Source organism: Actinia tenebrosa, unplaced genomic scaffold (genome assembly GCF_029948245.1).
Source record: "Actinia tenebrosa isolate PJP-AT-01 unplaced genomic scaffold, QUT_ActTen_1.0 PGA_scaffold9__36_contigs__length_13948895, whole genome shotgun sequence".
Classification (NCBI taxonomy): Eukaryota; Metazoa; Cnidaria; class Anthozoa; order Actiniaria; family Actiniidae; genus Actinia; species Actinia tenebrosa.
This window is the reverse complement of record NW_028292586.1, coordinates 3833042-3859588: the sequence shown is the minus strand read 5'-3', so window position 1 is coordinate 3859588 and position 26547 is coordinate 3833042. Positions and strand designations below refer to the sequence as shown.

General features: G+C 40.2%; 2 protein-coding genes across 3 annotated transcripts; one reads left to right on the top strand and one right to left on the bottom strand.

Moving 5' to 3' along the window:
* Positions 1-10239: 10239 nt before the first annotated feature.
* On the bottom strand, positions 10240-12470 carry LOC148904530 (uncharacterized). The gene is made up of 3 exons (XM_089024655.1): positions 12316-12470; positions 11909-12206; positions 10240-11177 (listed from the first exon to the last, which is right to left on the bottom strand). Exons 2-3 carry the CDS (start codon positions 12180-12182, stop codon positions 11155-11157), a joined length of 297 nt encoding a protein of 98 aa, XP_088880781.1. The 5' UTR covers positions 12183-12206; positions 12316-12470; the 3' UTR covers positions 10240-11154.
* Positions 12471-12513: 43 nt separating this feature from the next.
* On the top strand, positions 12514-26217 carry LOC116289777 (ATP-dependent RNA helicase DHX58). Of its 2 annotated transcripts, XM_031696716.2 has the most exons (20): positions 12514-12844; positions 13373-13421; positions 14042-14502; positions 14823-14909; positions 15599-15685; positions 16440-16495; positions 16828-17107; positions 17334-17414; positions 17946-18097; positions 18295-18571; positions 18779-18820; positions 19323-19397; positions 20101-20295; positions 20861-21222; positions 21629-21850; positions 21943-22094; positions 22876-23243; positions 23489-23814; positions 23895-24161; positions 25323-26217. In XM_031696716.2, the coding sequence occupies exons 2-20, from the start codon at positions 13378-13380 to the stop codon at positions 25530-25532; spliced, it is 3744 nt and encodes a 1247-aa protein (XP_031552576.2). In that variant the 5' UTR covers positions 12514-12844; positions 13373-13377; the 3' UTR covers positions 25533-26217. The 2 variants fall into 2 exon arrangements, with proteins under 2 accessions (XP_031552576.2, XP_031552577.2); XM_031696717.2 differs by lacking the exons at positions 12514-12844; positions 13373-13421; positions 14042-14502; positions 14823-14909 and having other exon boundaries at positions 15614-15684; positions 16438-16495.
* Positions 26218-26547: the final 330 nt, after the last annotated feature.

Here is a 26547-nt window from a genome sequence, read left to right as displayed (position 1 = left end):
CGTGAATTAGTCCAAGGCATTTCATACAGAATAAAAAATTATGTTGTGTTCGAAGACATTAGCCGTTTAAGGTTGGTCTTGGAACACGACGGTAAAGAGTGCACACTGTGGGCACCGGACTGCGTGCGGTATGTCCTTCAAGGTGAGGAATTCACACACATACGCAGCTATGGTAAGGTCAGCGGTCGATGGAAGTTCGACGTTGAAAGGAAGGTAGATGCTAATCCTCTGTGCGATTAGAAGTCATCCTCATGGGCGGTTAAGTATTGGTCTGCTACGGCGGACCTCATTTTTTCTGTTATCTGGTAAGCGGATACGGTAATTAAGACGCCTCCTACGAATGCTGCGATTTGAGGAATCATATATCTTTATCATTTTTCCAAGCCTTTCGTACCGCCAGGTAATGGTCTAAAGGACGTGGTCCGTCGTATAGACAGCACCAAATATGTTGTCCGCTCCGTTGACAGCCGCAGCGATCGCAAATAGCCTCCCAGTGTTCCCTGTCCTCCCATTTAACGCCCTCAACGTCGTCAAAGCCTACAAAGGTTTGGTCAATTTCCTTCTTACGCTTTGTCAGCGCCCGGGAGGTTTCAAGGGGACAACAGCGTTCGGCTATGTCACCGTGGGTTTCGCAGGCAATACCTTCTAGGTGGTAACGGCGGCAGCGGTACTTATGCCAGTTCTCTTCAAAGAAGGGCTCATCACAGCGGCGGCAGTAGTTATTTAGACAGACTTTGTTGTCGCGGTGATATTGTAAGGCTTGGAGGGTGGACAGCTTTTGACCGCAGTCACCGCAAAGGGTGCTTATGGGACGGTATCGCAGTCGCTCCATATACATACCTTACAGATCCTCTTTGTGAACTAAAGTTCTTTGTGTTTTAGGATCTGTGGGACACCAATGCCCAACAAAGGATCCTTCGGGGAATACCTTATTACAATGAGGACAGGTGTATTTTTTCTCCTCACGAATTATGCAGTCGGCAGGTAGTTCACATGTAATGCAGTCCATATATTGAAAGGGTAACTAGAATTCCTTCCAGGCTCCTGCGCCTTAACTTCGATGTAGTATATCGGTGATGTAAGGAGATCTTAATAATATCTTATTATTCTTCCTTAGGATACGTTACGTAAAGACTTATTTTAGGGTCCTTCATATTATCCTCTTTTTATTTATTATATTAAGTAACTGTTAATGAGATATCATTAAAGAATAATAAGGTATCGTTAAAACTAAAGACCCTAAGAATATAAGCCTAATAACATTCAAAACATTAAGAAATAATACCCTATCATTAAAACTAAAGACCCTAAGAATATAAGCCTAATAACATTTGAAACATTAAGAAATAATGACATTAAAACTAAAGGCCTTGAGAGACCCTACCCTATCAGCAACAACGAAGTAGGATCATTAATAAGGCATAAAGAACACCCTACTATAATGACGTGCAACGATTGCAACAAACGATTCAGTTCCTTACAGCGACTTAACTATCACACCGAAAACAAGGTCTGCTTTAAGCAACGCGCAGCAACGACATGCGAACATTGCAATAAGACCTTTACGACCAGCCAAGCTCGTTCCTACCACGTCAAAAACAAGGTCTGCTTTAAGCAACGCGCGACAGAAATGACATGCGAACATTGCAATAAGACCTTTGCTACCGCGCAAGCTTGTTCCTACCACGTCAAAAACAAAGTCTGTCGCCGAAACAACGCACACAACCTTACTTGCGAAGAATGCAACAAGGTACTAAGCTCTCCTCAAGCACTAGCATACCACATGGAACACAGAGTCTGCCTCAAATCTCTTTGCAAAAGCTGCAACGCATCCTTTGAAGATGCCTGGCACAAATACAGATGTAAACGATACGACCTTTCAGAAGTCGCCTGCGAAGAGCATGGCGACGTAGCAGAACGTTGTTGTCCAGTCGACACGGTAAGGCAATTAAACAACCAGAAAAAAGAAATAGACAACCTCTTTGTGAACTTCGACGTCACATTTGAAAAGGTCGCCTGGGAGAACGTAGACTACTGGAACGACACTTGCGATAAGTGTGGCTGCGTCAGGAAGGAACAACACTTGTGGCAGTGCTTATACGATCCATCAGCAAGCACGTACTTTCAGTCGCTATGCTGAAATGCGTATGAAAGATGCGCTGCTACAGAAGGCGGAAATGCTACGCCAGCAACGACGATGAGGTTCTATGGAGGATATTGAATGAAGTCCTTAACGGACTCCGCAGCCCAACCCACTATCGTTAAAACCGCACCAAACCGTTCTGCACGCTTCAGACTACACATTTCATCATACAATTCCTGCACGCGCTCTTTTAACCGGTCTATCTCCTCCCTTTGCATTTCTATGGTGTCTTTTTTATCCTTTGCGCCGGCGGTAATCATTCTTACTGCTTCCACTGGTTCCATCTATATATGAATCCAGATCACATGCCTTGTAATGCTCTGATAGTAGGACCCACCGGCTGTGGAAAGACCCAGTTCGTCGTGGAGCAGCTATTAGGGCCCTTTAGATACCGCTTCGACTACATAGTGTTATTATGCCCCACCTACGTAAATAACCGCACCTGGGAAGGCATAGGAGTGAAAGATGACGACTTCTTTGTGGACATATTGGACCCTAACGAGTTATCCAGCCATTTGAAGTTTTGGCACAAACAATTCCCTAAAGATACACAGACTTTACTCATACTGGATGACATTGCCTGCGGGGACGACGTAAAAAGACGCACTTCCGAATTAGTGAAGCTCGCCTTCAGCGGCAGACATGACAACATTAGCGTTTGGTTGCTCTCGCAGCAGCTTACCAGTGTCTCTAAACCCTTCAGGGAAAACATAGGCTCCCTGGTCGTATTTTATACACCCAGTAAGTCTGACCTGGAAACCATCTTAAGCGACTACGGCGGTGAGATATCCAAGGAACAGTTGCATGAATACATGCGGCATTTAAAGACGCATCAACATTCCAAAATGATCTTCTCTTTGAGGTTTCCGTATTCAATAAAGATCTTTAACTCCTAATGTATATGGAGATTGAGCAGCTCTTAGATGAAGTCCCCACACAGTTAGACGAAAGTAACCTCAAGGAACAACTCAACATCCTTGTGTCTTCGGGGAAGTGTAAAGAAATGATAGGCAAGGAACTTACCCATGAGCAAGTTAACAAGTTGTCAGAAGAGGAGGTTAAGAAGTTCCATAAGAGGTACGAGGCCTGCCCTTGCAAGTAAGACCACGGACGCCGTCGCAGACTCCGCTATCCGACTTGCGACTAAATTGCTTGGACTTGCACTGCCCATAGACGATGTGGAGCAACTGCGTAAGGACATAAGAGATGACTATGTCATATCCCAAGAACTTAAGATAACCTGCGGGTGGTTGTCTTTGAAGTGCGGTAAGTTAATGGCAGTAGCCTCTGCAGCTTTGCACGTAGCTCAGCACGTTGACTTGAAAGAGGTACTAGGTTCCTTTGGAACATCTTGGAAGGACTTCAAGAAGGACAGAGAAGTTGAAAAGGTCTTTCAGGCAGCACTTGCTGATAATCAAGTCACCTCAAGTACTTAGTCAAGTCATTATCAAGTCGTCTTAAGTCATTCTCAAGTACTTAGTCAAGTCGTCTTTAAGTCGTCTTAAGTACTTAGTCAAGTCATCCTTAAGTACTTAGTCAAGTCATCCTTAAGTACTTAGTCAAGTCATTGTCAAGTCGTCTTAAGTACTTAGTCAAGTCATTGTCAAGTACTTAGTCAAGTCGTCTTAAGTCATTCTCAAGTACTTAGTCAAGTCATTGTCAAGTCGTCCTTAAGTACTTGATCAAGTCATCCTTAAGTCATTGTCAAGTCGCCGTCAAGTTATTATCAAGTCCTTCAAGTCCTTAGATATAAGATGAGTGGCACCGAAGAACAACCTCAGGAGGAGCAGAAGATTACCAAGCCTAAATCTGCAGGCAGAGTTGCCGCGGGAAAGAAGCTCGCGGAGATGAACAGAAAGAATAAAGCCAAAAAAGAAGAAAAGGTGGAGGACGAAAGCGAATCCTTTTGGAATCCCGGCTACGTCATCGGCGCGTTAGGAATTGCTATAGCAGCAGGCAGCTTTTACTTACAATGGCGGAATATGAAGCCAGAAGTAAAGTGGGAGGCCCCAACATATCACGCACCTGTGGAGGTCAGAAAAAACAAAATCCCTGAAATGGAATGACCTTCTCGCTTTGTAATATAATGTCGACTGCATTGTTGAAAACTGTTGAAGAAGGCAGCTATCATTACCTCTATTGTTGCGGGTATTGGTTGGGTAGGTAAGAAAGTGCTCAAAGAAGACTTTACTGAAGACCCAAGCAAGAGCTTCGCTAATTTCGCTAAAATGACCGCTGCCGTTGGCGGGGCTATCTTGCTAAAGGATTACCTACGAAAGGAAAAGTACCTGCCTAACATATAATGGTTAGCTTAGTCGCAGGTGGAGTCATTGCAGCTTTAGCATTTACAGGGGCTAATTATGGCGGTAGATATCTGGATAAATTAGTTAGCGGTGATAGAAACGCAGAATCTAACGCCGAAAGAAAAAGGCACGACTTAGCGCTGGAGAAATATCAAAGGGACGTGGCGGCTTGGAATAAAAAAAGACAAGCCTACAGGGATTGGTTGGATAAGAATTACCAAGACAAAATGCAGGCGGATAAGAACTTCGAAAACACAGACTACGCCTTCAAACTTTATTCGCAGGCGCACCCAACAGTGGCGTTAAAGAAGCCTGACTTTAAGAATTACTACCAGCCTTCTAAGAAACAAAAAAATAGTGAGTTGGTCTTCGTAGGAGTCGCAGGGCTGGCAGGAGGCGTGGCCTTGGCGTATCTAATATAATGATCGTCTTTTTGGAAAGCGACAAGAATAACTTTACCACTTATCTGAATCCTCCCATCCGCGCGGAAAGGGTTCGGTTGGTTAGTTGCTCTTTATACAATTCTTGGTATAATTTAATTGATGGCTTTGTCGTTGACAATGCCGCCAAACCAAAAATACCAGATTCCCAATACACACCTATAACACTGGCTAAGGAGCTAGCAAAGCATGGATATACTCTTACCACAGGATTACCCCATGAAATGAAATTCAAAAAAAATAGTGGGAGCGTTAATTTAAAGGACAGTTCATTGGTAGAACTCCTGGGCCTTACTAGTACCACAATAAATAGCGGCAATACATATGATGTGAAATGGAAAGTCGCATCCTCTTACGAAGTCTATTGCGACTTGGTCCATAGTTACAACAATGGAGAAAAGTCTTCTCTTATGTCCAAGTTTCTACCCAAAGGTAATCCATTTGACCTGGTAGAATACACCCCCATTTCTTTGAGCTATGATTTGTCTAATTTGGTAGAAAGCATAAACATCACCATTAAAGTGGACGGAGAGACGGTGGATTTTAATGGACGTAAGATCAATCTTGTTTTATCCTTCGCTTGAATCAAACGAAGCGCGATTCTATTCATATAATGGGCCGAACTGAGGACAAACTCAAAAGGATTTACTATGGGCCTGAAGGCTATTGGAAAGGAGCGTCGGCTATTAAAAAACTCGCGACCGCGGCCAGGGTATCAGATGAAACGGCTAAGAATTGGTTAAAAAAACAAACCCTCTGGCAGGTTTATCTTCCCGTGCCTAAGTACATTCCCAGGCCCAGCTTTACCGTAAATACCCCCAATGAAGTTCATCAGGCGGATTTGCTCTTCTTACCGCACGACAAGGTGAGAAGAAAGACCTATAGGTACGCTTTGACCGTAGTTGATATCGCAAGCAGATACAAGGACGCCGAACCCATAACCAGCAAGGATTCTGGGGAAGTCGCAGAAGCCCTAGGTAGGATTTATAAGCGCGTCTTGAAATGGCCTAAGCTGCTGCAAGTGGATGCGGGGACAGAGTTCATGGGCGTGGTTACTAAGACCCTGAAAGACCACAGCACTAAAATTAGGAGAGCCGAAGCTGAGTACCACAGGGGTCAGAGCATCGTCGAAAGATTTAATAAGACCTTGGCCGAGCGTCTCTTTGGGTACCAGTATTGGAAAGAGCTGGAAGATCCATCCAAACGCAACAGAGAATGGACTCAGAGGCTCCCCCAGGTCGTCGCGGCTTTGAACAACGAGGCGGCCAGGGCTACGGGGATAAAACCCAAAGATGCCATAAAAAAGAAACACGTGGAACACAAGTCCTTCGTCAGAAGTTCGAGGGCGGTCTTCCCCCAGGAAAAGAAATTAGGTGATGTCACGGTTCGATATCTCTATGAGCCGGGTGAATTAGAAGGAGGATCCAAAAGAGCTACGGATCCTAATTGGTCTTTGGAAACTTACCAGATCCGAAGTGCGATAGCTAAGAAGGGTCAGCCCATCTTGTATTATCTTCATGATGGTCCCACTCGTGGGTTCGTCGAAGAAGAACTGCTTATCGTGTGATGTCCGAATGCTATCGTATGAATACCATCATCACACATCCACCTCTTACCGTCAAATGCAGACAGTGACACCTTCTCCTGCGTAACGTTGTGTATTTGATGTCCGTAGCTGCGCAGGCTGTTCATCTTATGTCGCTGTTCCTTACGCGTACGCAGTACCTTCAAGTAGGACTCGTGCGTAATGTCCTTCTTAACCACGTATTTTTTTACGCCTTTGGCTTTCTTTTCTACACCGTCCAGCTTTAGCACGCTGTACATCTTAGGTTTCAGGCCCACGTATTCCACGATGGGTTTTCCTTTCATCTCGTCCTTCATTTTCCCGATTACTTTCTTGTTTTTAGGGGAGTAAAGAAAGTGGTCGCGTGGGTAATCACTGGTGTCGTATTCATCGATGTCGGGAACACAGTCTTCGTAAATGTCTTCCGTCTGCACCTCTAGTATCAAGGAATCGGTGTCGGTGTATAAGAGGCGGCACTTATCACCGTATTTCGGTTTTAGCTTGTCGTAGTAAAACTCATACATGAGCAGCTTTGATAGGTCTAACACTGTAAACCCCGTGTATACGGGTTTATTCAGGAATAGATTCGCTTTCTTCATGTGAATCACGTAGAAGTTTAACATTTCTACGTATCTAACGAATCCAGGCTGTGATACGTATGCTTCTGCTTCCTCTCTGGTGCTGGCTATCTTTATGCTTACGCGCTTGCGGATGTTCTCCATTGTCTTACCAAATACGCTATTGTTCATTAGTTTAAACAGGTTCTTTTCGAAGTCATTCTTTGCCTGCGTACGCTTTTGTGTGTTAAAGTCAATGTAGGAGCGCATCCATGGTTCCTGCGTGAACTTCAAAACGCGATGGATCTTCTTCACGCGTAAGCCGTGGCGCACATAGAACTGCAGGTTGCGGTAATGCACCACGTACTTTCGCTTGTCCATCAGGTTCATCGTTAGCTTCCTGTAGGGTTTGTAGCCAGGGCACATTTCCCTCTGCAGCGGACTCAGCTGCTTAAATGGTATTTCTATTGCTTCTGGTGCTAATGGGAACTCATTGTGCGCGTCGTGCAAGTGCTCTGGGTATTCCAGGTCCACCTCCAGCACGTAACCTTTGTCGTCTTCTTTACCTACGTTTAGGTAAAACTCTATGGGCTTTATGTCGTCCCATTCGAAGTCGCGTACAGGTAAGTACTGTGACATTGCCCAACCGTAGAGGTTGTTTGCGTCTAAGTAGAAGATGTATGTGGTTGGCTTCTCCGGGTCGTACTCCACCGTGGGATTGTTTGCGCGGGCGTATCGTCTGCTGGGTCCGCAAACACCGCCGCGGATACCGTCTTCCATAAAGCGGTACATGTCGTATTCCGTTAGGAAATCCAGTTGCGCGTTTGTCTTCTTTAGAAGCGCACTCCAACTAAGCCCAGGAGCCGTGTAGAAGTTCGCTGGATCCAACCCGTAGTATTCCATTGCCATCTTTCGAAAGCTTTGGAAAACATCCGCGAGCAGCACTACGTCTGAACGTAGGTAGATGTCGTGGTATTCCCCCATATTCTCACAGGAGTACTTTTCCCACACATCTAACGCATGCTGGTACTCCTCGTCCTTTATACCAGACTCGTTTAGGGTGCTGTAGAATCTCTCTTTGGGTGGTAGGGGTTCTTCGAATCGCTCCCAGGAGTCCATGTATTCGTATGGGTAGACTCCTTTCCTTTCCGCGCCGTATTGACTGGAAATGGGGAACTCCGTGTTGTATTTAACCAAGTTTGCTAAGGAGTCCGCCATGAACTGCTGCGAGTCTAAGAACTTCAGCTTGCCTACGGTTACGGACATGTACCTTTCTTTGTTGTTGGGTATGCACTTTACTTCGGAGCCGTCCGTTCCTTGTAAAAGTAAGTGACTGTCGTAACCCCTTAAATTGTGAAAGAACACCGGAATCTCCATGTCTGGATCTACTTTGAAGTTTATGTTGCATTTCCAATGAGCCGCACCTCTGTATTTACCCGTGATGTGGCAGTGATCTCTAACCTTATCCACATAGAAATCCTCAACAAATGCTTTGTGGCAGTGAATGCAATGCGTGGAGGGCTTTCCCGGCTTCTCACCCTTCTTAGCATACTTCCCGCATTTAAAATGAGCTTCTCCTAAATACTTTCCATCTTCATCCCACGCTTTCTTGGCTCGTCTTCCAAACTGGAGAAGCGTATGTTGGCAAATGTGGCATTTCTTTGCCTTGGTAAAAGCCTCCTGGTTCTCTTTGGTAAATACCATCTTCTTTGGGTGTCTTAATTGTTCTCTTATCTCTTCCTCCTCTTCTCGCAATGCTTCTAGAAACTCATTAGCTGCGTTCTTACCTCGGTAAATTACAGGAGGGTCAGCCTTACCGTCTGATCTGACTACTATGTAACCAAAGGAGCAGATCTCGTGTAATCCCACCTTATTCGTGGCACCACTTTTCTGCTCTTCCTTAGTTATCAACGCTTCAAAGTCTGCATATATCACGTAAGGCACCTGCATCTGCTTTTGATGGTCTGAGTAGGATAGGTTCTTATCTGTGGGCATCTGGATCCGTTGCGCCACTTCTTCGACTCCGCGACATATTTCATCGTGTTCCTTTAGAGCTTTAACGCTGGTAAAGGATAATAAGCAGCAATCGCAGAAGTATTTCTTACCTTTGTGTTTGGTGTGTCTGTAAAACAGTCTGCTAATATGTTTAACCCACGAATAATGTCCGCCGTGGTAGAAAAGGTGTATTCGTTCTCCTTTACTCTTTGACAACACTAGTGGTACTATCGTTTGGTCTCTGACTCCATAAACGTTAATTGCTAAATCGTTTATTTCCTCAAATATGGGGATGTCTATCAACTGCATGGGAAATTCCACACCATCCCACTCTAAATCGTCTGTGGGATACTTACTTGTCCTACAGGGATCCTTATCTACTGGATACAGCGCGGATCGTATTGCCCACATAAAGCAGCGGTTGTCGTCATTTTTTACGTTGACTATGGCTTTTTTCCTTTCTACCCACGTTGGTAGGGGCACGTAACTTCCTCCTCGTATTGGTACGTACCTTGCCATGCTAACCTCCATACCTTCTACCTCCTCCACTGTCCAACCTGATCCTTCTTTCGTGTAGTTAGACAGCGACTCCATTATTGCTTCTAAGGCTTCGCTGAGTGACTTATCCAGATTGGTGGACTCTAATATCACTAACGACTTTGATCGCAGCATTGCTGTCGTCGTTGCATCATCTTTTGATAGACTCACTTCTACCATTATACTCGCTTTCAGGGCTCCTAATTCTTCTATACCTTTTCGAAGCGTTCTCTTGACCTTCCTTTCTGACTGACGCCAAAACTGTCTAACGTCAATCTCACCGTTACCGGGTATTGACACCGTTTCGAAATTGCTTTGGGATTCCATCTATATAATAGGAAATATCTTATACCTAATTCCAGACCCTTTTCAGATCGTCGTAGTCATACTCACAATCCTGACAATGCCAAAACAATTTAACCTTAGTCTCAAACTTCTTACCACATCCACAATCATAGCTGCTCATACATTTCGTCTTCATCTTTAAATGCTTCTTCAAGTCCACTTCTTTCTTAAAAGTTCTCTTACAATCTTCGCACTCCATATATAGACTAACATATCTTACATAGACGCGGGATGCGGGTAATCGCGGTACGAATCGAGGTGGGTACTTTAGACGGGTAATCCTCCGGTTGTCGTTGCGCTGGAACCCCCATCCCCTATACTACTTATGAGGCTGCCTATTAGTTTCGTATTTTATAATTCATTTTTTTATTTTTTTAGAGTGCACGCACTAAACCCGTGAATAATATCTAGGAGTAATTAGTAGTAATTTATGCAGAATCCTTTGTTTCCTATTGTTTGATTATCACTATTTAGTACTAAAAATTAGTATTTGTTTCACGGGTTTTGTGTGAGCACTCTAATGCTGATTCATTTAATATAATAATAATAAAATTCAAATTCCAAATATGTGCAGACTAGGCGTATTTTTAAATTGCTAATATAATAATAATTATAGTAATAATTCTCTATTTTTGTTTCACTTTCTGTCATGTAGTAATTACATGATAGGGAAGATAAAATGATTGTTGTTCATACACGCCTAAAATGTTCCTAAATTAGTAGTTTCACTTGCAGGGGTTTCTGTAAGGCTCAGGGATCAAATAATATTCTGGTAAAGGAGCAAGATTCTCCTGCTTAAATTACCATTTATAGCTTAATTATACAGCTTCTCATTAATCCCATATAGGTAACTGTCCAATTATTTTCTTAATTGGGCAGGTCTTGTTGATATGGGATTAATTACACAGCTATATAATTAATAGGTAATGGAATTTCATGCTCCCCAATCAAGAAATAATTAGACTCGAAAAATTCCTCTGACTGGCAAATCGGACTCAGCCTATGGCCTCATCCAATTTTGTCAGTCCTTGGAATTTTCCTCGTCCAATTATTTCTTAATTGGACAGCATGGAGTCCTATTACATATACTAACTAGTAATTTGTAAAATATACAGCTGTACATGTAATGTTCACTCTGGGTAGCTGTAATGTTCACTCTGGCTAGTTCATGATATTGTCCTATTCTTTCAAAGCTTAATTAAACCCCTGCACTCTTGTTTCCAATATTTCATTAATTCTAATATTGATGATTCGATTTATTCGGGAATTTTCAATATGTCGATGGAAGTAGACCTGAAGTAAGAGAAAATATATATAATTACTGTTTACAGCTAGTAAATAACATCAATGCTAATTTATGATATTTTTCATCCTAATTTATACCTTAATTTTTGTACAAAAATGTGTGAAGATTAATTTATAAAGTGCTATTCAAACAGCTGAAAGAACCCCCTATATTCATTCTTTATGTTCAGTTCAAAATAACCATAAAAATTCATAAATTTATTAACTGCAGTTTTCGATATTCTGTGAATTCAGAAATTTCAACAACTTGTTCCAAAATTGGTTTTTACTGCCTTCAGTCAAGAACTTAAAAGGTATGGAATAAATATTATTGATTGATGGCAGTGAAAAAAATGTAAATTGAACAATCTTGGTTTGCAATCAATCCCAAGAGAGCACAATAACAAAAGGGATGTCCTCCATGTTGGAAGATATAACAAAAGAATTCATTGAAAAATCTTTTGTCAAATTCTTCCAACATGGCGCCTATGACGTCTATTGCAAACGAAGAATAGAAAGAATGATAATAATAATACGAGATACAGGTACATACTTGATGAAGAAAAAGGCTGTGTAGATCTACATAAACACAGTCTATATTGGTGCGTAATGCTTTCAAATAATTCTGAGTAATTTGAGTATAAATAGAAAAAATATATCTTATAATTTATACATGTATTTTATAAAATATTTTTTTTAATTTTTGAATTAAAAAATGTGGGAAACACTACTAAACTCACCATCTTGCTTCAGAATAATAAGATCCACCAAATGACTACAACCTGTTCGTTCCAAAGCCCTGACAAACTGGACAAAACCATTCTTTCTCTTCTTCAATCTATCTATCAACAAAGGGGTTGCTCTCCTATGTCCGTGATAATTTTCCTCGCTTCGAATCACTTCTTTGTCGTCAGCCGTTAAGCACGTTAGAAACGGCAACATATCAGCTGGTATAATATCTTCCACGAAGTGCCCCAGTAAATCTTCTACTAGCTCTCTTTCTTCCTTTTGCATGGTTTTTTTTTTTTTTTTCGAAAGCTGAAAATAAATAAATTCATTCAATTTTATACAAACGATTTACAAAATTATCGTGAAAAGATTTTAAAATGTTTATGGTTTTCGCGCTTCTAGATAAGGGAAATCTTACCTTTTTGCTAGAATAGGTTGATGTTCAAATGAAGTATGAAATACAAATTCGCGTATCATTTATATCGATGGAAATTTATGCAAATGAACACAAACATTTCGTCATTGTTCCGGGATTTTCCCTCCTGGGGATTCCCCGTGCGACCCTTAGCCTGATTTAACATTTTTATGAGTTTTTTTTATCATCATTTTTTTTTTAAAGTTCTTTAATGCAAAAGAAAATTTTGCATAGTCAGCTTACAACCAGAGAGAAAATTTCGAGCATAACGATAAACAAAAAGAAAGCAGTCAGAGGTCGAGCTAATCGACTTCCGGTTATAATTCCCAGAATTTCCAGCTACAGTTTGCGCATGTTTTTAACTCCTTCGCCAAAGAAAGTCATCTATTTGATCTTCAAATTGAAAGTATTAGATTTGGTTCGTATATATTGAAGATCCTGGTTCGTTTGGGATACTTTTAATAAGAAGAAAAAGGTATCCTTCGATCGCCGGTATATGTTGTGGAATACATTTCAGTCTACAACAGACAAGGTGAGAAATCGATTAACACCCACTTAATTTAAAAAATTGTACCGATATTTTCACGACATTTATCGATTTTATCACACTTCCACCTTCTATTTACTACACTAATATAACAAACTCAAACTAAGCGAAACTAATCGAAAATTGCTTCAACAAAGTGATCGAATCTTCGAGTTGTCGTCAAATAATATTTTCAAGTTCAGTCTGTGCACATTAATATTTTATCTACTATCTCCTTTTTGTAGACAAGTTACGATTTCTTATAAAAAGAATATCCATATCAATTTAATATTTTCCTACAAGCTTTCAAGATTTCCTACAGATATTCTTTCTGGCGAAATTTGGATTAAGAGAATTGGTTTCTGATTTGCATATATATTAAATTATATTTCAAGGAATCTAAAACAAACAACTTTAAGTTTGCCCTTTCTTCAAATTGTAAAATACTTATAGGTATTAATGATTAAGTTTAACAATACGTTTTTATTTGATACATTTGAAGTTGATTATTTTTTGACACTATTTTTTTTATAGTTTGAATGATGGCTTCTTCTTCACATGCTGATCAAGATCGCGAGGAGAGGTAAATTTTACATTGTCAGTTGCTCATTCTTGCATACGTTTTTTCAGCTTTAATTACCGTTTCAATGCAGTTTTGAATGTAGTGAATGAAAGAGATTAGAGCTATTAATGAAAGCAAACATATTTTGAACATATTTGTAATTGAAAGCAGCATTTTTTTAAAAATTTTGATACTCCTTCCTGCAAATTAAAAATACCAAAAATAAATCAAAAATTGCAGTAATTTATCATCGTAGCAGTTATCCCAGTGAAATTGAAATATTGCCCCATGAATAACTACACAGTCTCTGTTTTAAAGAGCACTACAAGGATTATAAGGCAATTTTCTTTATATAGCTCAAATCTCCATTCAAATATGATCTAGTGCAAATTAGAATTTTATTTTCTTAGGACAGTAAGCAATTAAAACAATTTTTCATGCTCAGATTTTTAAATTCTGAGTTATTGCTTATTTGTTGTTGAGCTTGTGGGACATAGCAATAGCAAAGTAAGGGGAGTCGGAACCAAGAAGAAATCTGCCTTCACATCGTTGAAGGGTGGTTTGGACAATTTTTATTTTCTTGTCTTCTGATTCCAAACTTCAATTTTCCTTAAAAATAACAGAACTTTCTTTCTTTTCAGAGACAATTTTTTTCGTTTCACATTGCTTTTGTTTCGTCTTGGCAATTCTAAGCTCAGAGAGTGTTTAAAGTCACGATGGCCAACAGTACACCAAAATGCAAATGGTACCATGCCTACACATCCTTGGAATGACAAAGCATCTGATGCTGCTACACTGAAAACAATCCTAAAACTAAGATTCCAGTTTACAAAACAGGAAAAGCAATTTGATTCTGGCAAAACAAATGAATGGGATTTTTCACTTTTAAGTTTGGTATTGCTATCTACACCCTATGGTGCTGTTTTAAGCCCTGCAGAAACTAAGACAGTGAAAGATATGAAAGAGATTCGTAACACACTAATATGCCATGCATCAGATGCAAGGATATCAATTGCAAAATTTAACACAGAATGGCCAAAAGCTTGCAAAGCACTGAAAAGTTTCAATGCCACCCAAGATGAATTTGATGCTGTAGAAAAAGGTACTGTTGTCAATGCTGTTACAGAGTGAAATTTATACTTATGAAATTAAAGGAAGCATGGATAATATAGCAATGAGAATGCTTTAATCTCACCACTGTGACCGGAGTTCAATTTCCATTAGGTGACATGAATTGAGTAAGGATTTTTCTGCAGGTAATAAATTTATCCTGTCAAGCTCATGTAAGTTCAAGATTAAAAATTGAAATAAAATTCGCTTTTTTGGAAGCAGAAAACTTCATTCCAGTTTATAAAATGTATAATTCATTTCATCAATTATTTGTTGACTTTAAATGAAGATAATATTTTCTTCTTTTTTCAGATATAACAAAACCAGTTGACACGTTGTATGCTATCCTGAAAGAGTGCTGTAAATTGGAAGATGAAATACTTAAAGCTGTTACTGATTGTATGTTCTAATTAAACCAGTTAGATGTTAGGACACATGTTGCTAAAACATTCACTTTACACCATAGTTAGTTTGGGTTGCTTGTTCAATTCCTCAAGATGCTAATGTGAAATTTAATTTCATATTTGTTGTTCTCTCCCTTGTGAAGGGATTATCTCTGCATTCTCAGGTTTTTCTCCATCTTAAAAAACCAATGCATTAGTTGAGAGTGGTACATAGAATATTGAATGTAGTGTGTGTGTTTGTACATGGCCATAAACAACGGGGTGCATGTGTACCCCCCCCCCCCCCTTCGCAAAAGCTGAAAGTCTACTGACTCGTCCATTTTGTTTCCCTTTTTCTATCTGTAAATTGTAGCATAATGATTATCCCTCACCCTTATAATTATAGGTTGGTTATTGGATCAATCATTCATCTTTTTTTTGGGAGGGGGGGGGGGCAGGGGGATTCTGCAAATCCTTTGAATGTTATACCACTTCTCAAGATAGCCGTTAGTTTAGACATATTAGTACCATTTTCATTCCCTGTGCACCCACCCTGCAAGAACCCTGGTTACAGCCCTGCATAGTGAGTGAAAGTGTGTCAAATTGGAAACCATTGATACTTACTGAATTTGTTCATTATGAAAAGTATCATTTATTTTTAATATAACTAAGGTGATATTTTATTATCAAATTTTATGTCTATAGCGGAAAAAAATGCTAAAGATCGACACGAGGAAATTATGGGTGGACAAGAGAAAATCATAGGGGGAATATCAACATTAACAAAAAAAGGTAGGGAAACGAAAATGTTAAAACTTTATTTACGGAATGAAAGAAATATGTAGTACTTTTGTGTATAGTTTTTCCTAATTCCATTATCAAGCCTCGCCCCTGTCATTGTCATCACCATTATTACCATCACCATTATCATCACCATTATCACCACTACCATTATCATCATCATTATCATCATCATCATTGTCACAACCATTACCACCATCATCATCATTATCATCACCACCACCATCGTAATCATCATCATCAGCATCCTTACACCATTATAATCATCATCATCATCATCACCAGCATCATCACCATCATCACCAGTGTTATCACCATCATCATCATCATCATCATCATTATCACCATCATCATCATCATCGCCAGCGTTATCACCATCATCATCATCACCATCATCACCAGCGTTATCACCATCATCATCGTCATCATAATCTCATCATCACCACCATCATCACCACCATCATCACCATCATCATCACCATCATCACCAGCATTATCACCATCATCATTATCATCATTACCATCATCACCATCATCATCATCACTATCATAAATAAACTCATGAATCTGATTGAAAGTCCAGGGTGGAAGTACAGGGCTCCGATCTTCATTTTTACCATAGCAAATGATTGTCTTTATATCAAGCATATCCCTTCTCCCACCTTCTGTAACGGCACTTTGAAGCTGCTTACTTTCGTGAAAATAAAATAATCTATTCTTATCATATACTTTTTCCTTCATTTAGTTGAATCCTTAAGCACAGGAAGAAAGGTTGACGAACCGAAAGCTTCCAAGATCAGGGTATGGTTTTATTGTCGTTGTTTTTACTACTTTGCTTAATTCTTGGAGTGAACCACGTCTCAAAATCCCTTGAGATATAAATAACAATGAAACAGCCCCTATGTTGGTTGATCTAAGTGAAGCTAATGAAGAATGCTTTGTTATCGTCAACCAACATAGTGGCATAGTGGTCATGACGTCAGGGGTGGTAAAAGGATTGACTAGTGACCTCCCTTTTGCTTAAATATCATAGTATATCGTTAGTAACAGTCCACCCCCCCCCCCCCCCCTTCCTCGAATTCCTGGTGAAACTTTTATAATGGACACCTTTTTCGGTTTTTATTCATTTTTAGCGTCTACAGATGAGCGAAGATCACCAGCGATTTCTTCAAGAAAACATTCGTCATTTTAAAAACGATTTCAATGCTACTGAGCTGTTAGACAAACTGCCTTGTTTGACTGATGAGCAGAAAAAAGATATAGCATACAATGAAAATAACTACCTTCCTTCACAAGCGGTAGAAACCCTAGTGGAACACTTAAAAGAACACGTCGAAGGTTTCTCTCAGTTCATAAGTGCCCTACGCAAAGCAGGCCTCGGTAGCGTAGCGGTACTACTACATGGCGATTCTGGTGAGTTTTAACCAAAACTGTGGAGAAACATCAAGCAATGCATTTTACTTTCTTGTTCAATGGATTCCTTTATCTTGTGTGTAATTTTTTTCCCCATTCCCGACCACGTTTCATTTCCTAGGGTATCAATGACACGTGGTCTGAAATGGGGAAACATAACAACCAAGGTAAACAGATCTATTTCGTTTTGCAGCCATAAAGTGACCCTCCTTTTTCTCTCCCTCAGGCATTGAGGATGACAAAGGGGACAATCCGGAAGATTTGGAAGAATCTAGTTATATTTTTTACGAGGAAGCGAGAGTTGCTGGCAAGTAAAATATTACGTCATGCTGCATGTAAAAGCTTAGATAAGCTACGAAAAAGTCTTGATGAACTTTGCTTATCTTTATGAGCAAACGGTCAAGAAATTTTAAGGAAGGATATTTTCCGCAAATGAGCTAGCGATCAATCATCTCAGAAAAGTCAGGACAGTTTCCTAATTTGTCTTGGCGTTGATAGATGTTATTCTCTTCCTTTTTATTCAATCTATTGCCCTTATAATGTCTTTTTTTCACAGTAATGATAAAAGGGTAAATTTTACACCGTGAAAAGATGAAAAAACTGCTGACGTTTCGGACGCTAGTCCTTCGTCGGTGTTCTCAGTATTTAAACACTCCTTTCTACCACCTCTTTCTATTTTACTCCGACGAAGGACTAGCGTCCGAAACGTCAGCAGTTTTTTCATCTTTTCTCGGTGTAAAATTTACCCTTTTATCATTACTGTTTCATTAGACTAGTTTTTCACACTAGTTTTTAGCTAGTCATCTCTTCTTTTTTTTTTCTTTTTTTTTTTTTACAGATATTCGCGGTACAGTACACATTTTTAGGCGCAAGGACGGAGGCGACCGAAAAGAGGATGAAAGACAGCCGCTTTTGGAAAAGAAAATCGCCACATTATTCGAAAATGGCCGTTCTTCTGAATTCAGGGAGTTGAAAAGCATTTTTGAAGAGGTAATAGCTTAATAATTTTAGTTTCAAGACTTGATATTCTCAACTCTTGAACAAGTATAGCCCACCTCAAAGTAAAAGAATTTCAGAACGCATCTGAGCTTTGAGATATGTGAATGGTACATGTGATTTCATAGAAACTGCTTTTGCCAAACTTAGAGTGTGAAATCAAGTAACGACGCTCAGCGTTCGTGTTTTAGGAACTATTGCCAAAGGGAGTCTACTTTGCCCACATCAAGATGTCCAATAATTGCCGTGGAGGCGTACACCTCATTTTTCGATTTGCGATGAAGGTTGAACATCTAGACGAAATATGGAATATTTACGAAGAGAAAAAGTTGGAGACGTTTTTGAAAGAGCACCTCCTACCTAAAGCCCTTGGAGAAAGACAATGCACAGAGAATGAAGAGGATTTGTATTTACAAGTAGTCATCGAAGAGAAGGATTATAAGGCAATCAAGCGCAAATTTAATGAAGGTACTTCGATTTGTAAAATCTGAAAAGTATGACCCAATTCTAATTACAGAAGTATTGATAATGTGACTTATCTCCAGGGTAAACATGGACCTCTGACAATATACCTAGCTTGCCTTTTGTATGGCTTTCCTATCTAGAAATATAAATTTATAAGAAGTAACCTACGAAGGTGTAAACTCCAAGATGTTTTTCTTTTTCCTTTTTCAGAAAGTGAAACCTTAGAAGGGACTGCGACGTCTACTGAAGCCGGTAACACACTCATCTGGGATAGCAAAGTGTCGAAAACAAACGAACGGTTATAATAGCCCACTTCCGAGATATGCTTCGCTTGTCACGCACAAAGGTTTCAGTATGAGGCTACGTGCTAAATGCTCAGTCATTCGTTACAGGCGGTAAGAATGAATTTAATTTAGCACGTAGCCTCATACTGAAACCTTTGTGCGTGACAAGCGAAGCATATCTCGGAAGTGGGCTATTGGCGCCACTTTCTACGTAATTCACGGAATTACTCATTTTTACTTTCCACTAGCAAATAGATAAGCGATACAATATGATTGGAATGCGTTACATCACTTTTCCGTGCTCGATTCTTGGTAGAAAAACGCGACGTTGACAGCAACATTAGATAACGTTCTGCTTTCGTGAATACACAGGTTGTTTTGACCATTCTATTTTGAAATTAATGGACTATATGATGCAATACCACAAAAATATCTAATTAGTTCTGTTAACTATAATTGTGTTTTTGTAGACGTTGTCGTTGATGAGGCGATGGAAACCGAAGCCACAAAAGTATCCTTGCCTACAAGAATTCCTCGAAGAAAAGGTAGATAAGATCCTTAAAGTTTATTATCCTTCCACGTGCATATTTCATAAGAGAAAATATGGAAGAAGGAAAATAACTTTGTTTTTTATGAAGACTACATGCATGGGAGGCAAGGACTGGAGTACTTTTCCTTCCTTGCTTCCTTCCTTGCTTCCTTGCCTGCTTCCTTCCTTGCCTGCTTCCTTCCTTGCCTGCTTCCTTCCTTGCTACTTTGCTTGCTTTCTTGCCTGCAACCTTGCTTCCTTGCTTCCTTGCTTCCTTGCTTCCTTGCTTCCTTGCTTCCTTGCTTCCTTGCTTCCTTGCTTCCTTGCTTCCTTGCTTCCTTGCTTCCTTGCTTCCTTGCTTCCTTGCTTCCTTCCTTGCTTGCTTCCTTGCTTCCTTCCTTGCTTCCTTCCTTGCTACTTTGCTTGCTTTCTTGCCTGCAACCTTGCTTCCTTGCTTCTTTCCTTGCTTCCTTCCTTGCTACTTTGCTTGCTTTCATGCCTGCAACCTTGCTTCCTTGCTTCCTTCCTTGCTTGCTTCCTTGCTTCCTTTCTTGCTTCCTTCCTTGCTTCCTTCCTTGCTTCCTTCCTTGCTTCCTTCCTTGCTTCCTCTCATTCTTCCTTTCTTATCCATTACTTGGTCACAAATAAGGCAATATCAGAGGAGTATTTTATGGTACATCAACTAACCATCAATTTTGTGTCGATTCGAATTTGACCAGTACTAGTATATCTGGATGATGGCACCTACAATCTCAGCCGTGAACTCAAACTTCGTGAGTACCAGAAAGAGCTTGCAGCACCTGCCCTGGAAGGCAAGAACACCATCATCTGTGCACCAACCAACAGTGGCAAGACCTTTGTTGCTATGGAGATTGCTAAAAGACACCTTGATGCTTATAAAGATAACAAGAAAGGTAGTTGAAGAATGAAAGAATGTGCATGATCCGGTTGTATCCGGCGTTTGTGTAGTAAATGATTTTTAATATCCTAGCCACTGTGTTTCTTAATTTCAGACCCATTTCTCAGGGTTAGCCTCATTTGATCAGTGTCAAAATGTTTACAAATACCATATTTTATAATCCCCTCTATGAACTATGCAAATAACAGCGGCCCGCTGTAAAGTAAAGAATGCACAAAATCGACAATACAAACACTTTGAAATAGACCTCTTTACCTTGGGCGTAATGTTTTCCCATTTCAGGGCACGTGTCATTCCCTAGAGTATAATTTTTTTTTCGAATTGAATCCATATTCATAAAGAAAAATAAAGAAATGATGCTCAAGGGAATACACGTGGTCTGTATAGGGAAAACACTACTACCAAGGTAAAGAGGTCTATTCCTCGGACCTTCACTGGAACACATTGAATATTCTGCGCAAAATCGACGCTAGCCCTAAACAAAAGAGAAATGGAAACCTCAAGCATTAGAAAGTGTTAGAGTTGTGAAATGATTTTTTTCTCTTGCTTATCATAAATAGAAAATGAGGGCAAAGAACCCAAGGTTGTCTTCATTGTTGACAAACAAAACTTGGTACTTCAACAAAAAGGACGTTTCGAGGAATACCTAACTAACTACAACACATCGGACATCACCGGCGCCAGTTCAGAGACCCAGTATGTCCCTCTTGAGATACTGCTACAAGAAAACGACATAGTAGTGTTAACTGCACAGATTCTGGTGAACGCCATAAAAGAGAAGAAAGTCAGTATCAGTGATGTAACGCTTCTTGTCTTTGATGAATGTCACCATGCCAACAAGGAGCATGCCTACAACAAAGTTATGCAAGCATATCTGGATATTAAAATAAATGGTTCGAGTGAGCCTAAGAAACTACCTCAGGTAATTCTAACTCTTCGATCCTTTTGTTTTCCTTTGTTTTATGGCTTGCTTTTTTCTTATTGGTTTGTTTTCTCTCTCCTCTACTATATAAACATCTCTCTCACTCTTACTTTCTATTGACTCCGACGAAGGACTAACGTCCGAAACGTCAGTTCCTATTTTCACTAGGGTGTAAAACTTATCAATGTACGATAACTAATTCTAACTTTAGTTATTTGCTTTTAGTATAATGTTGGACTTGACTGAATAGTGCACTGTGATTGGTCGAGCGACCAGTGATTGTGAGACGATAACCACTGCTCGAGCAATGTTCATGAGTTAATGAATTAAAACGTTCATGAAGGAAGTAATAACAAAACGTTTTTTTATCCTGAATTTCATTTCAAATATCTGGTATTCATTGCAGGTCATTGGTCTTACCGCTTCCCTCGGTGTTGGACAAGCAAGCAAAGAAGAAAAGGCAAAGGAGCATGTCCTTTCTATGTGCGCAAACTTGGACGCCTCCGACATTAGTACCGTCCGCAAATGCGAAGAAGAACTCGAGAAAGCTACTGGTGGTAACGTGCTTGAGTGTAAGAGTGTACAAGTGAGCAGGCAATCTGACATCTTTGAGCAAGAGATAAATAAGGTATTACACATACCAATTTATTTAATCCTTGATAGTGGGAGGAAAAGGCTTGAAATTGTGGATGCCACTCTTATCTTATTGTGGTTGTTTAGAACATGGAAAAGATCGAAAGCTTCATAGGAAAGCCTCCTCAAACGACGAACCGAGAGGTTGAGGGTTATCGTCAGTGGATTGAGTTACTTGAAAGTGATGCTAACAAAATGGAAAACAGCGATCATTTTATATACGCACAGCGACTAAGATGGTATATATATTTTTTATTTTAACTAGTGATCGTAGTGGTGGTCAAGGCGGTGGTGGTCATGGCGGATGATGATCATGGTGGTGGTGGTCATGTTGGTGGTGGTCATGGCAGTGGTGGTCAAGGCGGTGGTGGTCATGACGGGTGGTGGTCATGGCGGTGGTGGTCAAGGCGGTGGTGGTCATGGCGGTGGTGGTCATGGCGGTGGTGGTCATGGCAGTGGTGGTCAAGGCGGTGGTGGTCATGGCGGTGGTGGTCAAGGCGGTGGTGGTCATGGCGGTGGTGGTCAAGGCAATGGTGGTCAAGGCGGTGGTGGTCATGGCGGTGGTGGTCATGGCGGTGTTGGTCATTGCGGTGGTGGTCATGGCGGTGGTGGTCATGGCGGTGGTGGTCATCATTGTATCGATAGCATCTGTGGTTTCAGCGGTAACGTAATGGTATCTATTGTATTATTGTGTTAAAAGTTTTATGTTTATGCTGTAGCTATCACGAGGCTCTGCTAATCAACAGCAACGTCAGAATTGAAGACGCCATCCTTTACCTGAACAAGTACTTAGCGATAGTGACAACAATAATGATGGTGATCGGATGCGGATGACGTTAATGCTGATGGTGATAGTGATGACAATAATTACAGTGATAGTGAAGATAATGAAGATAATGAAGAGTATTGGTTATAATATTGTTAATGTTGGGGATGGCGATGATCAAGATGCTGTTGATATTGGTGATAATGATGTTTGCTTCGATGACAACGATAGTGTTTATTTGTTTTATGTTATAGTTATCACGAGGCACTGCTAATCAACAGCAACGTCAGAATTGAAGACGCAATTCTTTACCTGGACGAGTACTTCAACAGCCTCGACAAATCAAAGTTTACTGAAACTGAACGGCGTTTACAAGAATTATACGTCGAAACGAAGGAGCGAATCGAAAAGCACATCCAAGAAGCTGGTACGCCAAAAAATCCATTGCTCACAAAACTGCAGGATCAAATTAAAGGTTTTCATGAAAAAGCTGGAGAGGAATGCCCAGCCATAGGGATCTTATTTACTCGTACGAGGGAATACGCGTACGCGCTAAAGAGATGGATGGAAGAATCTGAGGAGCTTAATAAAATTTTAAAGCCGGAGGTCTTGCTTGGAGGTGGTAAGTGTAACGTAGTTTGCTTGTGACATCTTCCAGTGCCTTATTTTACTATGACACTGAGGGCGCTTCAAATCGTTTTCTTAGGGAGGGATGTAGTAGTGTTAAAATGCAACCCTACGCTCTTCCACTGGACTTGCTATTCCCTACCTTCCACAACGAAGGAATGGTTAATACATGACATGTTATTACATAAACAAATGAGCAAATGAGAGAGAACGTTTTATCTTTTTCAAAATCTACAACAGCTGCGTTAACGCAAAGCCAACAAGAAAAAGTCATCCAGAGTTTTAAGGAAGGCACAGTCAACATCATCATTGCGACAACCGTTGCTGAAGAAGGACTGGACATCCCTAAATGTAACTATGTGATTCGCTATGGAGTGAAAGGAAATGAGATATCTTTTGTACAGTCACGTGGTCGTATAAGGGCTGAGGAAGGTAGTTATGTACATCTGAGTCACGCCGAGTCCAGGGGAGCTGAACATGAAAAACGGAACCAATATAGAGAAATGCTAATGACACTTGCTGTACAAGAAGCCCAGAATATGAAGAAAGAGGAATTTTTGCAAAAGGTAAAGGATATTTTAGTTTCAAAAGTCCGCTTTCTTTTTCAATCATTATCAATGAACTAATGGCGGTTACTTTCTTGCAGATTAAATTGCTTCAAACCAGCAGCGTACGTGTTGCTAAGAAGAAGCAAGAGCATGAAGAAAAAAAGAAGTCTCAACTCAAATATGTCGTCGACCAAAGTGTTGCATTTCTCTGTAAAAAGTGTAAAGTAGTGGTATGTAACGCTCAAGACATTCGTAGGTTTAAAGAGGCACATCACGTGGTTATCAACAAGGACATTTATAAAAGGATAACCATCAAACCCCACGAAAAACCCAATACTTTCGATGGCATTTATTTTGGTAAAAAGGTAATTATGAGTCAAGTATTAGCTTTTGTTTGTTTATCTGGCTTTGAATGGTTTAAACTTATATTGTTCCATCCTAAGGTATTTCATCTTATCAGGCACTTAGTTTCCTGCGTTTTTTTTTTTTTTTAATCATGGTTATCAGTATATCGTATACTAGTTTTTGGGTTGCATATTTCGAGATTCCACAAAATTAATTGATTGCCTCCCCACCTAATTACCTGCCTACCTACCCATCTACCTACACATCTACTTACCTACCTACCTACCTACCTACCTGCCTACCTACCTACCTACCTGCCTGCCTACCTACCTGGCTACCTATCTACCTACCATGGCCACCTACCTACCCACCTACCTACCCATCTACCTACCCACCTACCTACCCACCTACCTACCCACCTACCTCCCTACCCACCTGCCCACCTACCTACCTACCTACCTACCCATCTACCTACCCACCTACCTACCCACCTACCTACCCACCTACCTACCCACCTACCTACCCACCTACCTACCCACCTACCTACCCACCTACCTACCTACCTACCCACCTACCCACCTACCTACCTACCCACCTACCTACCTACCTACCTACCTACCCACCTACCTACCTACCTATCCTACCTACCTACCCACCTACCTACCTACCCACCTACCGATGAAGGACTAACGTCCGAAACGTCAGTTTCACTTTTACATTGGTTTACTCCGATGAAGGACTAACGTCCGAAACGTCAGTTTCATTTTTATATACCATACGGTGTTACAAATTATCTATCTATCAACTGTTTTACTGAAAACACCGACGCAGTTTACACTAGTTTTCACTAGTTTTCTACCCACCTACCTACTTACCTACCTACCCACGTACCTACCCACCCACCTACCCACTTACCTACCTACCTACCTACCTACCCACGTACCTACTTACCTACCTACCTACCTACCTACCCCTTCCTGCGTAATTATTTACCAATGTAATAAAACAAATATATAGTTATGAAATGTGTTTTTGTCACTCGGTAAAGATGTATATGTTAAGTTATGTTAAGTTATGTGATATGTTATGTTATGTTAAGTTATGTTAAGTGTATACTCGATGTAGCATACACTTAACATATATAAATATATAGTTATAAGATTCTATCTCTTTTGCCTTAGATTTATTGTAAGAAATGTGACCATGACTGGGGAGTGATCATAAAAGTTGAAGAAACAGAATGGCCATGTCTGAAGATGGTTAGTTTCGTGACAACGCTCAACCATGGCAAAGAAAAAAAGCTCTTCAAAAAGTGGAAGGACCTGCCATTCAAGATATGTGAAGCTACCCTGGAAGAAATGTTGCAAGCTGAAGATGATGATGATAATTGAAATTGAAGAATCTAATCCTTTAGAGAAAAAGGGTCGCATTAATGGTTTTATCTAAATTCCTGCTCAAAGTAAACTACTTTTGGTAGCGATTTCTGCTGTTTGCAGAAATCGTTTGTTTGATTTTAACTTTGATAAACGTGTTTAACCTGCCTTCCTTGTCCATGATATTTCGATTCAGGTTAAGAGGGAAAAAGTATCATAGAAATTTGTTTTCCGATGTAAAATTCACTAAGAAATTTTAAATATATCTTTTTTTTTTTCTTTTTCTTTTTTTCTATAGAGAGAGTGACCTTTACTCTCTAGCATCCTTTGTTATATTTGTCTCTGTGAGACAACTGATTGGACATTAGTGATATAGGACCACTCGATCCGTATTGGTCGGTCCAATAGCATAGCGATGTCCCACCTATTGCCTTCACGAGGTTAATAAATATAATACCCTAAAATATGTCTACGTTATTGCTAAAACGTATTTTAAATTACTTAAGAATATATAAAAATATCATTAATTTTTTTTTTTGGTTTACTCTGGTTAGATAAACAACTAATGAATTAAAGTAGACGATACCGAGCCTGAAACATTCCCTCGAGAAGGGGAGGGGGAGTAATGAGAAAGGAGAGGACTTATAAACATCTCTTTTAGAAAAAATACCTGTCGGTAAATGGAAATAAAACAAAAAAATCATTCACGTCTTCTGACACGACATCTTCTGATACACCTTGATGATGATTACTGGGTCTCTGCCTTGATTCGGGTTTTTTTTTAACTGGTTTCCTCTTTCCACCAAACCCCGCACGGCATGCTATATTCCGATTACCGATTTGTATACATTTCTCAAGTTAACCGTACACCATATTTTCCTGCGAGCAGAGTCACTAGGAGTTAAAGGGAGACTCTGCTCGCAGGGTAACACCATATGTGCCCTAATTTAGATCTTACTATTACTTAGATTAAAATACTGAACTGACATAATTTGTTTAGGACATCGCACGATCTCGAGTACAATTCGGAATT

What these genes read in the sequence shown, in the direction of transcription:
- LOC148904530 (XM_089024655.1), bottom strand. Translation starts at nt 12,182, where the DNA reads ATGCAAAAGGAAGAAAGAGAGCTAGTAGAAGATTTACTGGGGCACTTC. An exon ending in TATTATTCTGAAGCAAGATG is followed by an intron (nt 11,178 to 11,908) that starts GTGAGTTTAGTA and finishes CTCTTACTTCAG; the next exon opens with GTCTACTTCCATCGACATAT.
- LOC116289777 (XM_031696716.2), top strand. Translation starts at nt 13,378, where the DNA reads ATGATGGCTTCTTCTTCACATGCTGATCAAGATCGCGAGGAGAG. An exon ending in CGAGGAAGCGAGAGTTGCTG is followed by an intron (nt 17,415 to 17,945) that starts GCAAGTAAAATA and finishes TTTTTTTTACAG; the next exon opens with ATATTCGCGGTACAGTACAC. An exon ending in AGCCTAAGAAACTACCTCAG is followed by an intron (nt 21,223 to 21,628) that starts GTAATTCTAACT and finishes TATTCATTGCAG; the next exon opens with GTCATTGGTCTTACCGCTTC.